The 14,467-nt window shown below is 44.0% G+C and overlaps 3 protein-coding genes across 7 annotated transcripts; 1 reads left to right on the forward strand and 2 right to left on the reverse strand.

Moving 5' to 3' along the window:
* Positions 1-405: 405 nt before the first annotated feature.
* On the reverse strand, positions 406-4,388 carry LOC132195041 (uncharacterized). The gene is made up of 8 exons (XM_059616745.1): positions 4,186-4,388; positions 3,249-4,032; positions 2,675-3,149; positions 2,247-2,606; positions 1,983-2,193; positions 1,717-1,919; positions 1,383-1,661; positions 406-1,090 (listed from the first exon to the last, which is right to left on the reverse strand). The coding sequence occupies exons 1-8, from the start codon at positions 4,277-4,279 to the stop codon at positions 788-790; spliced, it is 2,709 nt and encodes a 902-aa protein (XP_059472728.1). The 5' UTR covers positions 4,280-4,388; the 3' UTR covers positions 406-787.
* Positions 4,389-4,425: 37 nt separating this feature from the next.
* LOC132195042 (coiled-coil domain-containing protein 102A-like) lies at positions 4,426-8,020 on the forward strand. Of its 5 annotated transcripts, XM_059616749.1 has the most exons (10): positions 4,427-4,654; positions 4,968-5,088; positions 5,147-5,257; positions 5,313-5,851; positions 6,214-6,490; positions 6,723-6,929; positions 6,981-7,177; positions 7,234-7,311; positions 7,373-7,445; positions 7,637-8,020. In XM_059616749.1, exons 2-9 carry the CDS (start codon positions 4,975-4,977, stop codon positions 7,440-7,442), a joined length of 1,593 nt encoding a protein of 530 aa, XP_059472732.1. In that variant the 5' UTR covers positions 4,427-4,654; positions 4,968-4,974; the 3' UTR covers positions 7,443-7,445; positions 7,637-8,020. The 5 variants fall into 5 exon arrangements, with proteins under 5 accessions (XP_059472730.1, XP_059472732.1, XP_059472731.1 ...); XM_059616747.1 differs by lacking the exon at positions 7,373-7,445 and having other exon boundaries at positions 4,426-4,585; XM_059616748.1 differs by lacking the exon at positions 7,373-7,445 and having other exon boundaries at positions 4,427-4,669.
* LOC132195040 (collagen alpha-1(III) chain-like) lies at positions 8,002-14,239 on the reverse strand. The gene is made up of 6 exons (XM_059616744.1): positions 14,113-14,239; positions 13,953-14,057; positions 13,724-13,897; positions 13,500-13,671; positions 13,309-13,443; positions 8,002-13,257 (listed from the first exon to the last, which is right to left on the reverse strand). Exons 1-6 carry the CDS (start codon positions 14,194-14,196, stop codon positions 8,144-8,146), a joined length of 5,784 nt encoding a protein of 1,927 aa, XP_059472727.1. The 5' UTR covers positions 14,197-14,239; the 3' UTR covers positions 8,002-8,143.
* Between the last annotated feature and the right edge of the window lie 228 nt (positions 14,240-14,467).

Genomic DNA, 14,467 nt, shown 5'->3' on the forward strand with positions numbered 1-14,467 from the left:
AAGAGCAAGTTTAACAGAAAAATTAAAGAGATCAGACTTTTTTCGTTGTAAGAAGCACAATTAAAATTTGTGTATTATTCGTTCCTAATTTTGTTGATTTATTAATTTTATGAAATTTTCTTCTGTTTCTTTATTTGTTAAAATTTTTTATAATAAAAACTATTATTTATTATTGTATTTATTTAATGTGAAAATGTTTAAAATTGCATTCTTTAAAAAAAAAATTTTTAAAAATTAATTATTATGTTATTAATAAGAGTTATTTTCTATTATTTGCTTACATTATCATCTCCTCGTGTGTCAATTTCTTCAAACAAATTTAAGTCATGACAGGAATACAAAAATTTGTTAGAAATCCATGGAAATAAACATAGAAAACAATAGAAATAAAAAAATTTCATTTCAATCAATTGTTTTTATTTGCATTATAATGTTCTTCACATTTTTGGTACAGAGTTCATTTGGATTTCGGTTTGATCTTCCTAGTAAGGGCATTTTTTATATATTTTGATTATCCTCTAGAATACATTTGATGAGTATTTCCAATAGCTAGCAGATTGCTATTTTTTGATAAACAGCTTTTTATGTATTATTTTAAATAGCAAACAAATCAAGTTTCCTCTTAATCAAATCAAATAATTTATCAGAAAAAGTCATTTGATATCATTTCCACTGGCTCTCGAGTCACATAGTCAAAAATCTGAGCAAATGAAAAGAAGTTTCGGAATGTAATAACTAACATTTGAGCGAGAATCAAATTAATTAAGTAGCAATCCTTTGGGTATATTCAAACTTGGGCCAGGGCTGGTTCAATGAGTAGTTTCCTGGCCAACGACTGCCTAGCCTCTCGATCAGGCAGCAAAGCAAGGCTGAGAGCCAGTTCTTGGGCACACCAGGTGGCCAAGTCTGTCTGCATGCCTGCCTGCAAAAGGAGCACCTCGTGTGCCTGCTGCAGGACGCCACTGAGGGCCAACGAGCAGCTCGAGGAGATTGACGAGGGCAACGAGCGCAAGAGAAGAGCAACTTGCCGCACCACTCCAGCACCATTCTCCACCTCGGACGTGTCCGTCAACTTAGGCAACCATTCCTCCTAGAATTAAAGAGAAATATTAAATCAAAGTCAATAAATTGGTTGTTAAAAACTTGAAATAATAAATTGTATTATGTTTTATAAGATAATGTTATTTGTAATAGCAGATTTATTGGTACTTGTGTGGTTATAAATATATTATTATTGAGAGGAAGCACAAATTAAATGCTATTTCTATCAATTTTTTTAAAAATAAAAATAAACTATTTTTTTATTTTGAATTCTTCCATTGTTTCCAAGGTGAAGTATTTTAATAAGTGTAATTTTCAAAAATATCAATAGCAAAAATTACCTTCATGATGATTCCGAGATTCCTTATGCTGTTCTCCAGGCACGCAAGGGCACACTCGTTGCTGTAATTTGCATCGTCAGGAGGTTGTTGCTGGCTGAGCATCAAGGCCTGCAGCATCAGAGCAGTGACCAGCAGTCTGATAGCGTCTGGGAGCATTTTTATCTCGTCCCTCTCTTCAGCATCTTCCACCTCTTGGTCGGACACGTTGTAGCTCGAGAGGACTTTAGCAAGACTTGTGATGAGGAGGCGCCACTCTGGGGTGCAACACGATGGCAGCAGCTGGTAAAAAAAATAATAATAGTAATTTTTCTAAATTCTTCAAGCAAAAATGTACAATTAGCAGTGGACTGAGAAGCTGGTCTGGGCCTCCTGGCGGCATGCCCGACTGCTGGTGCATGGCCTCCCTGCTCAAAAGCAAGGAGCCCATGTTCATGGAAGGTACTGGCAGGTTGAAGTGGGTCCAAATGGCACTGAAGTGAGCTCGGTTGTGGGAGGTCAGTCTTAAAAGCCCTGTGCGGAGCCACAACAACTCCTTGTCTGAAATTGAAAATTTATTTCCGTTAAATTTTCACTGAATAAATTTTTGTGGAAATTGTTTACCTTCAGGGTTGGTGATGCTGTTGGCATACCTGCATGCCAGGGGTCTAACTAAAAGTACGGTCTCTGCTCGCAGCAGGGACTCAGCATGTTTGAACTTTCCGAGCACCCAAGATGCTCGCTGTAGAATTTCAGCCAGCACTGCCAGCAGCACAGCCAAACTCAATTTACTGTCCAAATCGACCTGCTCTGCACTGTCAACCTTCAGCAGGCGCTAAAATTTTGTAATTAAAATAAATTGTACTTTGATTTTTAAATGATATTTACCTTGAGAAGTTGAACCCACAAAAGCAAATATGGCACTCGATAAGAGCCGAGGTCTGATTTGAGAGTGGGTAACACACAGCACTTGATGAAGTCCACAGATTTGATAAGCCCCCTTTCCTCCAGCTGCTGGACAAAATGGGTGAGGTGGGATGTTGACGGATCGATGTCCGAGATTGCAGACTTGAGAGCACTCAAGAGGACTGTTGTTCCATCGCAAGGAAAGGTGCAAAGACTTGCTATCTCCGAGAGAGCGAGAGCCACTAAGGTTCCTTGACCACGGCTCGCGTAGCCTGACACCACAGACTTTTCCACCAGCTCTTTGGGAGATTGCAGACTCAAGATGAGAAATTCAGGAAGCCACTGAAAATTTATTTGATTAGAAAAATCCATAAATGAAATATTAAAAATAATATTTTAAATTAATTTACCTTTTCTCTCATTGTCTCAAAATTTGATGACCTGTTCAAAACAGTTGTGACCTGAGAATCAAAGTTTGAGGCCTTGAAATGTGTTCCAATGCCAAATTCTTTAAAGTAGCTGTTGATCAGTGTTTTCTGCTCCTCAATGTTGATAGTTTTGAAAGCTTCCAAAACTACAGATTTGAGCTTTTCAGCATCACAAGCTTCCGGGTGAGTGGCCAGTTTGAGAATATTTGACACAATCTCAAAGTCCCAGAGCTCAGAGTGCTTTTCAATCATCTGCACTGTTCTATAATCTTTGAAAGCGTCATTCTTTGTCAGCAACGCAGAAAGCCACTCTTTTTTTGGGCGTTCCTCTAGCTTTGAAATGACCCTATCCAGATCGGCAAGGTCGAATTCTGAGACCGGCTTCAATTGGAATCCCAGCAGAATAGCCGAGAGTTGTTTCACACTTTTGCTCGGCTTGGGCTCAAATTCAACACACCTGAAATTTAATTAACAAGTTATTAATTTATTTGAAAAAACATATTTTTATCTTCGAAATGTAAAATTAATAAATTTCAATACAAGAAATAAAATTTACCTATAGGTTGCTTCTCCAATTTCCATCTGCAAGTTTTTCCCTTCAGTCTGACCTTTGACTGCCTCCCAGCTAATCCATCGGTCTACGTCGATGGCCTTGAAACTCCGCTCGCACTGGTCAACCACTCGATCAAAGCATCCCATCAAGTCAAAGTCTCCACTCTCAGGCCACTGTCCATAGTCAAAGGTGGCAAACAAGTTTCTCAGGTAAAAATCGTCAGGATTTTTCGGAGCCTCGAGCATGACCTGCATGCACAAAAGCACCAACTCGATCAACTTTTTGGCCGTAATTCCTGCAGCCTCCAGTTTCTCCAAGCTAGACAAGTCCTTCAGCTTCTTGACGAGAATCTGAGACAGAGAGTTGTTCACTTTGATGAACTCCGACGCCAGTTTGTTCTGGACATTTGGGGTACGGCAACTGCCGAGCTGGATGAAAATGGAGTTCATCACAGAAAAAACTTCATCCAAGGTGTCCAGAGCCGACAGGCCACTGTTCTCGCGGAGGACAACATCCGAGTAATGCAGGGCGAGGACTGGATCTGCAAAACTGATGGTCTCGTAGGCGTAGGGCATCAGGTGGCAGCCCCGCACGAGAGCGATCAGAAGTCTTGGACTGAGAAGAGGAGCAGATCCAGTGAGGTGGGCCACGTCGTCGGACACCTCGACGCCACTGCAAAAGGGAAAGTTGGTGTTCAAGACTAGGTAGAGATGAATTTTTCGTCTCAGGACTTCTTCCTTCTTCTCTATGACGGCACTCCATTTTTCTAAAACCGGTGCCAGTTTTTCTGCAAATGTCCGATGATTAATTAAAAAATTACTGAAAATTGAATAATCTAAAAATAGCTCATTTTATAAAGGTTTGAGCGTATTTATTTTGTTTTTTCCGTTGGAGGGAAACTGATTCAACGGAACCGGCGAATCGCGCCATTTCTAATTACCTGCCGGAATTTCAGCTTCCTGCAGGTTTCCGAACTCATTTTGCAGGCTGTGGAGTCTCCTCTGAAAGTCGAGCACGGTCGAGTCGAATTCCATCGTTTCTAGATCGAGAAATCACCGAAGATCTGCGCAAATATTGTTAGCACGTGCACATATTTTGTTGTTACGACGCCATAATGTTTTTTGCCGGCCGGCAAATGTGAGGAGGATGGGCTGATGTTGCGGTGCGCCGACGGCAGGTGGCTCTGTCGCCAACAAAAACAAGCAAAACAATCATCGGCCCGAGGAGTTTTTGCCGGAATTGCACAAAAATCGCTGTTTTTACACTTTTTTATTGAGCGGCGGATCAATATTGCAGAAATCTGACGCGCAGAGATGTGACGGATAAGCCCGCAGCGTTGAGTATGTGATCGGCAAAATTGTATTCGTGTTTTCGAGCCTTCGGAAGATGTTATTCTGCAAAGTGAATTTGTACGCTGATTGACAGTAATTTTAATCAATACTTTAATGTATTATTCACCCTCCGTACACGATAAAACTGTTGCAAACTTTTTATGAGGAGCAAAATTTACATACAAAGTGCAAAAATATTTTTCTGAAATTCAAATCAGATCTTTCATATCTTTGAAACAAAAATTATGTATGGATTGTATCAAAGACATTTAATCCACCTGATTTTAAATTTCTGTTTTATTTTGTCTTATCTACATTAAAATAAAAAAATTTGGATATTCAAGTATCTACAATTAAAAGCATTGCGAATTTCAACCTTTTTTTATTTCAGATAAACGATGGCACAGTCCAACACCGGAGGCGGGACTTCTTCCCGTCGGCACAGGGATGTCCATCACGATTCTAATACTTTAGGATCGAGCAGATATGACACGGAATGGGAAGCCAGAGAAGTATTTAAATATTCATAATCATGTCTATTTTGGAATTAACCAAAATTTTATTGCAAAGGCTGCTCGGCAAAGAGAACTGGAAGAAGCTCGAGCGAGGGCAGCGCAGATGGAGAAAACCATGAGGTGGTGGTCGGACTGTACAGCTAATTGGAGAGAGAAGTGGAGCAAAGTAAACAGAACACCTTCCTCCAAATATAAAACTTCATAAATTTGAATAATTCCAGGTCCGCAACGAGCGAAACAAGTCGAGAGAGGAAGCAAAAATTTTGAGATCGAAACTGGAGGCGGCGCTGAAGGACACCAATTCCTTCAAGAGGGACAAGGTGGAGCTCGAGTCGATCAATGTGAAGCTGCGCGACGAGCTGGACCGAATGCAGCAGCTGATTTTGCGTGATTGGGAAGGGGGTGGTGAGAAGAAGAGCGAGGTGGTGAGTGCCGACGTGTACAACATTCTGCGGACTAACCGCGACGACAGTGAGCTGGACAGTGTGATGGACAAGGAGTTTGCCGTGGAGGAGTATGTGCTGCAGGGCGCCGTGCCCAAACACGCCATCGAACGCTTCAGCAGCTCCGGTAAAGACAGTGCTGTCGACGGGGACGACCTCGTCGAGGAGCACGACAGCATCAGCAAGATCGGGGACGCTCCGGACAGTGGGGACAACGATGATGAGTTCTCTGGGGATTTGGAGTATCTGCACCAAAAAATGTCCATGCTGCAGCTGCGCCTTGACGAATCTCAAAAGATGCTGCAAGCTGAAAGAGAGTAAGAGGGAAAAAAATTTAAGTTAATGTAATTTTCTGCAATTTATAAATTGAAGGAAAATGGGAAATTTAATATTTAAATCAATTACTTTAGTTGAACTAATTTATTAATTTTTTTTCAATATTAAATGATATTTTTTCTTTGATTTTAAATTTTTTATTTCCAAAATAGCCAATTTTAAAATTCCTTTACGTTAATGAATTTAAAATTAATTATTTTAAAAAAGTATTTCTAAATTCAAGTTATTTTTTATTTATTTATTTTTTTTTTTTTTTAATTAATGTAATGAATGCTCTGCAGCAGAGAAAATAATTTTTAAATCATTTATGAAAAAAAATTCTAAATCATATTTTTTTCTCCAGAGAGCGAAATCAGCTGAAAGTGTCTTTGGAAAAAGCGCAAGTGGAGCTTGCTGATGTCAAAGGAACCGCTGAGGACTTGAGCCGACTCCGACATGAGGCAGCCAAAGAAATAATCAATCTGCAGGCCAACCAGCAGCAGGCTGCTCACCTGGCCCAGCTGGACAAGCGGGACGAAGCAGCTCAGAGAGACTCTTTGGACAGACGACTGGCTGGCCTCAGAGCAGAGGTGGGAGCTATTGCTTCCAATTTATCCCCTGGTCTTGGTTCTGAACATGAGGTGTGACTCTTCATCGGTCTGTCATCTGTCTTGACTAACTGAATTCCTTTCCACCTTCGAGCACTTTCACATGCTTGGCACTCATTTATTGAAATTCCTTCTAAAAAGCTTGAAAGACGAAAAAACTGCTTTCTAACATGATTGCATTGTTGGGATTATTTTTTTGAATGAATAGCATTAGTTTTAATTATGATTATTTTTAGAATTGATTTAATTCAATCTTCATTTGTAGCTTGAGCGTCTCCAGGCAGAAAATGCCACAGAATGGGGCAAACGTGAGCGTCTCGAAACTGAAAAACTGAGCTTGGAGAGGGAAAATAAAAAGTTGAGAGCTGAAATCAGAGATTTGCAAGAGCGGCTAGAACGCAGGGGTCGACCGATGCCCTCGGCAGACGCTGAGCTTCGTCAAGTGCAGCAAGAGTTGTCAGACCGTGGAAAAGTAATTTTATTCAAACACCCTCATCAAATTTACTAATAACTTACGTTACAGGAGCTGACAGATTTAAAGCATTCGCACACAAAACTGAAGAAAGTCCTCCAAGATAAATCTACTGAGCTTTCCCACGCCATCCGAAGGGCCGAGCAGTACGAAGCTGAGGTGAAGCGATTACGGACCAGAGTGGAAGAGCTCAAGAAAGAGTTGGCCACAGCTGAAGATGAGGCCGACACAGCAACAAATAATATACGGTTTGATAATAAGAATTTAATGAATTTTTTTATTAATACATTTTAATCTTCCTTAGAAAGCTGCAGAGGACCAATGAAGAGTTGCAAGAGCAGATTGAAAGTATGCAGGTTCAGGTTAGGCATCTAGAAACAAGGTATGCCACCAAACTTTTCATTTGAGTCAAATAATAAAGTTTTCATATCACTCATCAACAGTGACGATAGACCACAATTAGACGAGCCCTCAGCTCCCCCTCCCTCTAACACACCTTCACCCACTCCCTGACGTGTAAGACCATTCAGACTATTAAGTAATGTAGACTGTATCTTAGTGAAATGCTTAGTATTTTTTTTATTACATTTTTTTCTGCACCATTTTTAAGTGTAAAAACACCGCACGCTTTGTACTTTTAATTTTGAAGTAATTATTTTTTTGTTAACTTATTTTTATCAAGCTTATTGTTTTTTCTTTTCAAAAAGGTGTCGCACTTCCACATCTGGGATTTTGAGTCAGCGTACTAAAGACTTGATGCAAGAAGAGCCCAGTGATGATGACCTCAATGAATTCTAACTCGTCCTAGTAGCAATAGACCGACTTAAAAGGTAAAGTGTCATATTTTTATTTATTCGCATTTCCTGCAGCAGTTTCTAAATTTTGGCATCGTTTATTTTATTTTACTCTGGCAGAAAGTCATTATCAAAGTATATTGTGCTTAAATTCATGAAGTAACTGCTTTTATATTATTGTATATTTGTATTTCTCGACATTCCGTGTAATTTAAAGCCACATTTTATCTTTAATTAAATGTCATCCACTTTGAATTCTGAAATCAAATAAAACAGTCAACCAATAAAATATGTAATGAAATAATTTTATTGTGATAATTGAGAATACTTTCCTACACAATGATTCATTACTGTTAAATGAACTTGCACGATTATTAAGAATATAGAAGTTAATAATTCCTTTCAATTAAACAATTTGAATTAGTTGCAATTCTTGTCATCCATGTTAAACTTTGGCTTACAAACTTTAGCTCTGCCATTTGATCCTTCCACTATTTGACAGGAGAAAGTGTAGTAGCCACATTTTGAAGCTTTAGTGTAGTAAGTGTGCTCAAGTTCTCTAGGAGACGAATACGGCGCTTGGCTTGAAACTTTTTGTGTTACAGATACGAAACTAGTTGGAGGGGCTTGAAAAGCCCCATAATTTCTCTGCCTTGGTTGCAGAGGTTGCCTTTCTTCCTCCTCGCTTTCCTGTGACGCTTCGTATTCATCATAGTCTGCATTGTCGGCCGCCTTATTTTCAAGCCCGTTAGGCCCCTTGTACTCGAATTTTCCTGGTTCAGGGGTCAAAATTACTGTCTGGGTCTGCGCCTGCCCCCCTCTGTCACTGCTCGCTCGGGCTCCGTTATTCCCTGCAGAGCTGCCTACAACTCGTCCGCGGAAACCGCTTGGAATGGAATATCCATTTCTGCCAGGGACGGACTGTCCCGGTTGCAAAACCTCTCCATTCGAGAGACCCATTCCGTCCGCATCTTGCATCACGCGAACGCCTGTGTTGCCCAAGTCGCCCAAAATTACACTTTGACTCTGAGACGGCTGATTTCCACCTGAACTTTGGCCCTGCGGATTTGCGACAGAACCTACGGGCTTTCCGACTGTAACTGTTTGTCTTTGGTAAGGTTGTTGCTGGAACCTGCTCTGGTATTGTTCTTGTTTGAAATTATTTACTGAAAAAGCTGAGTGATCTCTCCGCCCATCTGATTCCTGCCTTTGTCGCAAATAACCGTGCTCAAGGTCGCCTGGTGGCAGGTCGATTCGAGTTACATACGGATAGGGTTGTACCCCGCTCTGGCTTGGAGACGTCTCCAGGTCATCACTATTTTCCAGATGAGTGGAAGGCTGGTCGCCTCTTTCGGTGCGTCGTGGAACTTCAGTTGTACCTGGCAGGCTCTCTTGTTCAGCAGAATCATAATCATCGTCGTCATCGTCAGAAGTTACTAAAGGGGCGTTTGTTGTAGTAGTGGTCGAAGGCGATGTGGCTGGTGGGGGCGAATTTTGTCTACGTGCTGGAACTTTGTTAGGAGCGTCGCTTGTGGCATTTAGATTAATGACGTCCAAGGGCTTCAAACCGTCTCTTTCCAGTTCATCTTTAGATCCTGATGACGCCTGCGCTACACCAGAATAGGAAATTCCGTGTTTGAACGAACCGTGAATTTTGCTTTGAGAAACACCTGTGCGGGGACCAGTTTGAGCGCTTGCCGATCCACCTCCTCGGAATACAATCTTCTGGCTGTCATCATCGGTTGCGCTGTCGTACGGTTTAAATTTTACTTGCGCCTGGCTTGATGTTTTCCCAATTCCACTCGCCTGAGCAACAGAATTTCCTCCAGTTTCGCCGGCTTGAACCTCACTTTGAGTGCCGTAATTGTTTCCTGTTGTTTGTGAACTTGCAGACGTCAGACCGGTGTCGGTCGAGAGGCTGATTTGAGACTGAGACTGGCCTTTTCCACCGAATGCTTGTCCGGAGCTGGACGCACCATCGTCTCCTCCTACAACTTGGCTTTGGGCGCCTCTTTTACCGTCTATTGTTTGTGCTTGAGCCGAAAATGAACCGCCGCCTTTGTAACTGCCAGAGACACTTGTCTGCGTTTTTCCGCCACCAAATCTTCCTTGCGATAATGAAGATGCTATTGTTTCATTATTTTCTTGCACTACGCTGACATCTACTTGTGAATGCCCATCGTCGTCCACTCCAGGTATGGAACGATTGAGATCTAGAGGAGAGCCGTGTGTAAGGCTGCCGTCTGTCCCACCTGATTGCGCCCCTGGAGTTCCAAGGTTGGCGCCTGTAGAACTACCGTATATCAGCGGTCTGCCATCTGGACCCACGTTTTGCCCAACCTCACCTGGAAGGCCTGGTGATAAATTATTATATCCATTTTGGTTATATAGACCGTTAGGCTGCCCTCCTCCAGGATAATTGCTTACGCCTTGCCCATTAAGACCATATTGATTTCCATTTGGGTTATACTGCTGACCAGTTAATTGAGGGTTGTATATATTTTGTTGTCCTTGCCCATAGTTTGGCCCATAGGGGCTCCCTATGCCCTGAGGTGGTGCTCCGTTTCCATACCGACCACCGTTTGCTCCAAACTGTTGTCCACCGGTGCCTGGCTGGTATGGAAACTGATTTCCAGTTCCACCTGCTCCATTTGTTAACTGCTGCCTACCATTACCAGGGTACAAAGTCTGCCCATCTTCGTTTCCAAAGTTCCCATTTCGTTGACCTCCATTATATACCCCTGTAGTAAGGGGGCGACCATCAGCACCATAAACCTGTCCACCTGGAGCAATTGGGCGTCCATCTGGTCCGTAACTTTCTCCACCAGGTCTCAGAGTTTCTCCAGGACGCAAATTTTGTCCCCCAGTTCCTACAGGGCGGCCATCTGGGCCGTAAATTTGGCCTCCAGGTCCCAGAGTTTCTCCAGGGCGCAAAGTTTGTCCCCCAGTTCCTACAGGCCGGCCATCTGGGCCGTAGATTTGGCCTCCAGGTCCTAGAGTTTCTCCAGGGCGCAAAGTTTGTCCCCCAGTTCCTACAGGCCGGCCATCTGGGCCGTAAATTTGGCCTCCAGGTCCCAGAGTTTCTCCAGGGCGCAAAGTTTGTCCCCCAGTTCCTACAGGCCGGCCATCTGGGCCGTAGATTTGGCCTCCAGGTCCTAGAGTTTCTCCAGGGCGCAAAGTTTGTCCCCCAGTTCCTACAGGCCGGCCATCTGGGCCGTAAATTTGGCCTCCAGGTCCCAGAGTTTCTCCAGGCCGCAATGTTTGTCCCCCAGTTCTTATAGGCCGGCCATCTGGGCCGTAAATTTGGCCTCCAGGTCCCAGAGTTTCTCCAGGGCGCAAATTTTGTCCCCCAGTTCCTATAGGCCGGCCATCTGGGCCGTAAATTTGGCCTCCAGGTCCCAGAGTTTCTCCAGGGCGCAAATTTTGTCCCCCGGATCCTACAGGCCGGCCATCTGGACCGTAAATTTGTCCACCAGGTCTCAGAGTTTCTCCGGGGCGCAAATTTTGTCCTCTAGATCCGGCATTTTGGCCTGTTCCAATTTGTTGTTCGCTTGGTCCATAAATCCCTCTACTAGGGTGAAGTTCTCCTGATTCACTAGGTCTACCACCTGGCCCAGCGGAACCAATCGATCCGAAAGGTTTTTGCCCCGAGTAAATAGGTCTCCCATCTGGACCATAACTTGTTCCATAAGATCCTAACCCGTCGCCCGGTCTTTGTCCTTGTCCTGGAGCTATTCTTCCATCAGGGCCTGTTGTTTTGCAATATATGAAACACAGGGGATTTCTTGGGTCGTTGGTTACAGTATAACCAGGCTGCAAATTTTGGCCATTTGAATATGGCCTTCCATCAGGTCCCAGGGAGCCAACCGGTTGAAGCCCTTGATTCCCAATGCTTAATGGTCGCCCATCAGGTCCCAAAATTTGCCCACCAGAAGCACCACTAATAATGGGGCGTCCATCTGGACCGTATATTTGGCCGCCAGTTTCTCCAGGACGCCAGTTTTGTCCTCCAGGTTGAAATCTCTGTCCTTGTGGATCGAAAGGCTGCCCATTTGGGTGGAATTTTTGCCCTCCTTGAGTAATAGGTCGGCCATCAGGACCATAAATTTGTCCACTGGGGCTATGTGATAAGCCAGGTTGTTGTTGCAGTTCTCCAGGACTAAGCGGCCGGCCATCAGTACCAATATTTTCTCCAGGGCGTTGCCCCCCAGGAATTTGTGGAGTTATTTGCCGGCTATCTGGCCCATATATTTTCTCACCACCTGCCGCACCCAAATTGCCCAAGGAGGTCGGTCTTCCGTCAGGACCAAATGCTCCACCAGGTTGCTGCCCCCCTGGAAAGGCTGGTTGTCCGCTTGGTCTAAATAATATCTGTCCACCAGGACCTAATGTCTCTCCAAAAGGTTTTCCACCTGGCCCTCCAGGGATAAAGCTCTCTCCAGGTCTTTTTCCACCATTAATAGTTGGTCGTCCATCAGGTCCGTAAACTTGACCTCCAGGGCCAAGTGTTTCTCCTGGTCGCAAGATTTGTCCTGGCTGGAATATTTGCCCTCCAGGCCCAAATTGTTGTCCACCTGTACCTTGCCCTCCTGAAGTAAGAGGTCGTCCGTCAGGACTGAATAGCTGTCCGCCAGTTCCATATGTTTCACCAGGTCGTAGAGCTTGCCCGCCCGGAACCTGAGGTCGCCCGTCGGGCCCATAACTTTGTCCACCAGGAGCTATTCCCTCGCCAGGTCTTTGCCCTGTTGAAACATCAGGCCTACCATCCGGACCATAAATTTGACCACCAGGGCCAAGCGTTTCCCCAGGGCGCAAATATTGTCCACCAGGCACAACTGGTCGGCCGCCTGGGCCATATACTTGACCGGCAGGACCAAGTTGTTGTCCATCTGAACCACCAGGTCGTGATCCTTGACCTTCTGAGGTGCGAGGCCTTCCATCTGGTCCATAAATTTGTCCTCCAGGGCCTAAAGCGTCAGGTCTTTGACCTTGCCCTGGATAAATTGGTCTCCCGTCGGGGCCAAATATTTGTCCGCCTCTTTCCCCCGGTCTCAGTCCTTGCCCTGGAGTTATTGGTCTTCCATCAGGACCATAAATTTGACCTCCCGGCCCAAAATATTCTCCTGGTCGCAGTATTGGCCCTCCAGGTCTAACCTGCTGCCCATTTTGACCATAACCTTGTCCTCCGGGTCGTTGCCCATTTCCTCTAGAACCAAGCGGCCGCCCATCGGGACCATAAATTTGTCCATCAGGGCCAAGGTATTCGCCAGGCCGCAAGCCCTGACTGCCTGCTGGCTGCGTCGGGCGTCCATCAGGCCCGTAGATCTGGCCACCAGGGCCAAATGTTTGCCCACGTTGTTGGAATCCAGGTTGATGTGCAACGTTGGAAGGTGGTATGCCTCCAGGAGAATACGAACCTGGTGCAAATGCATCAGGGTAAGGTTGTCGCTGTGGTGTGTGCCTGTCGCCGCACGTGTCGCAATCCTCTTCATAAGCACTTTGACTTTGGGCTTGGCTCATGCCTCTGTGTGTAGCTGTGAGACAAATAATTAGCATTTACCAGAGAAAATCACTTCGAAACTTACAAACTTTCGCAATAGACGTATTTTTCTGCGAAACGCCCTCCGCTAAGTTGGGCTGGTCACCGCCCGTGGATATAGTTTGCACTTGCGTCTGACCCTGATACTTCTTTTTGCCTTTTGCGCTCCTTTTTTCCCGTCCTGAAAATTTTATTGTCAAATTTTTTAATTAAATATTTTATTAATTAGTTTTTTACGTTTCATCAATATTTGCTCCTTGAGATATTTAGGCAACTTTGGCTCTTTCTCTTTGTTTTCTTCCGATTCAGGAAAATCATTTACAATTACATTGGGTGGACCAGGAAGAAGAATCATGGTCGTGAATCCCCTGCAGAACCGTGCAATTTTGTTACCGGCCAGATGAAGAACCTGTTCATGAAATTCCTTAATTTGAATTATAAAAATTATTCTCACGCCTTACCTGGGATTTTGAAAGCGATCCGGGAGCAGTGACAAACGCATTTTGCGCCCTTTTAATATTGGTTTTCTCATAAAGAATATTTTTGTATAGCTCAAGATTTTGTCTCAGATTTCCGGGAGCAATGCTCTGCAAGTAGCACGCTTTGTCTTTGCCATCGCGATGCGCAATGATTTTCTAAAGAATCAAATATAAAAATCGAAATTTAAAAAAAAGTTTATTTTTCACTTACAAACTTGAAGTCGCTGAGGGAATGGATGTGACTTCCGTGGTAACCCCTGCTCTTTATTTCCGGAGTGCGGAAGGCCAGCTGCTGAAGGTCCGGCCATTCGCGCGCCTAGGAATAGGCGAAATTAAGAGGGACACGTGCCGAAAATATCGAGAGTACTCACGCTGACTGCAACAGCACCAAGGGCCAAGGTGACGATGGTCAGCAGCGGAACTGCCGCACTTGGCGGCATCGTCTCCGGCCACATAATGATCCTCGCTGATGCTCGGCGACCCCTGCGACCCCTTCTCTTTCGCCGTCGGCTGCGCACCACAACAAAATAACAAAGACCCATTCATTCGCACACAGACGCTCCGAATTAATTTTGTGCATAAAAACTCCAGCCAAGAATTATCTCAAAGATCATCAGCAAAAGACGCTCTAATTTCGTTGATTAATTAATATTTTCCCGGCGTCATTAATTTTATTTTTTCTTGTTCCTCTCTTGCTTGGGTTACATATTTTTTAAATTATTAATA

Source organism: Neocloeon triangulifer, unplaced genomic scaffold (genome assembly GCF_031216515.1).
Source record: "Neocloeon triangulifer isolate White Clay Creek 2 clone unplaced genomic scaffold, ASM3121651v1 ptg000008l, whole genome shotgun sequence".
NCBI classification, from domain to species: Eukaryota; Metazoa; Arthropoda; class Insecta; order Ephemeroptera; family Baetidae; genus Neocloeon; species Neocloeon triangulifer.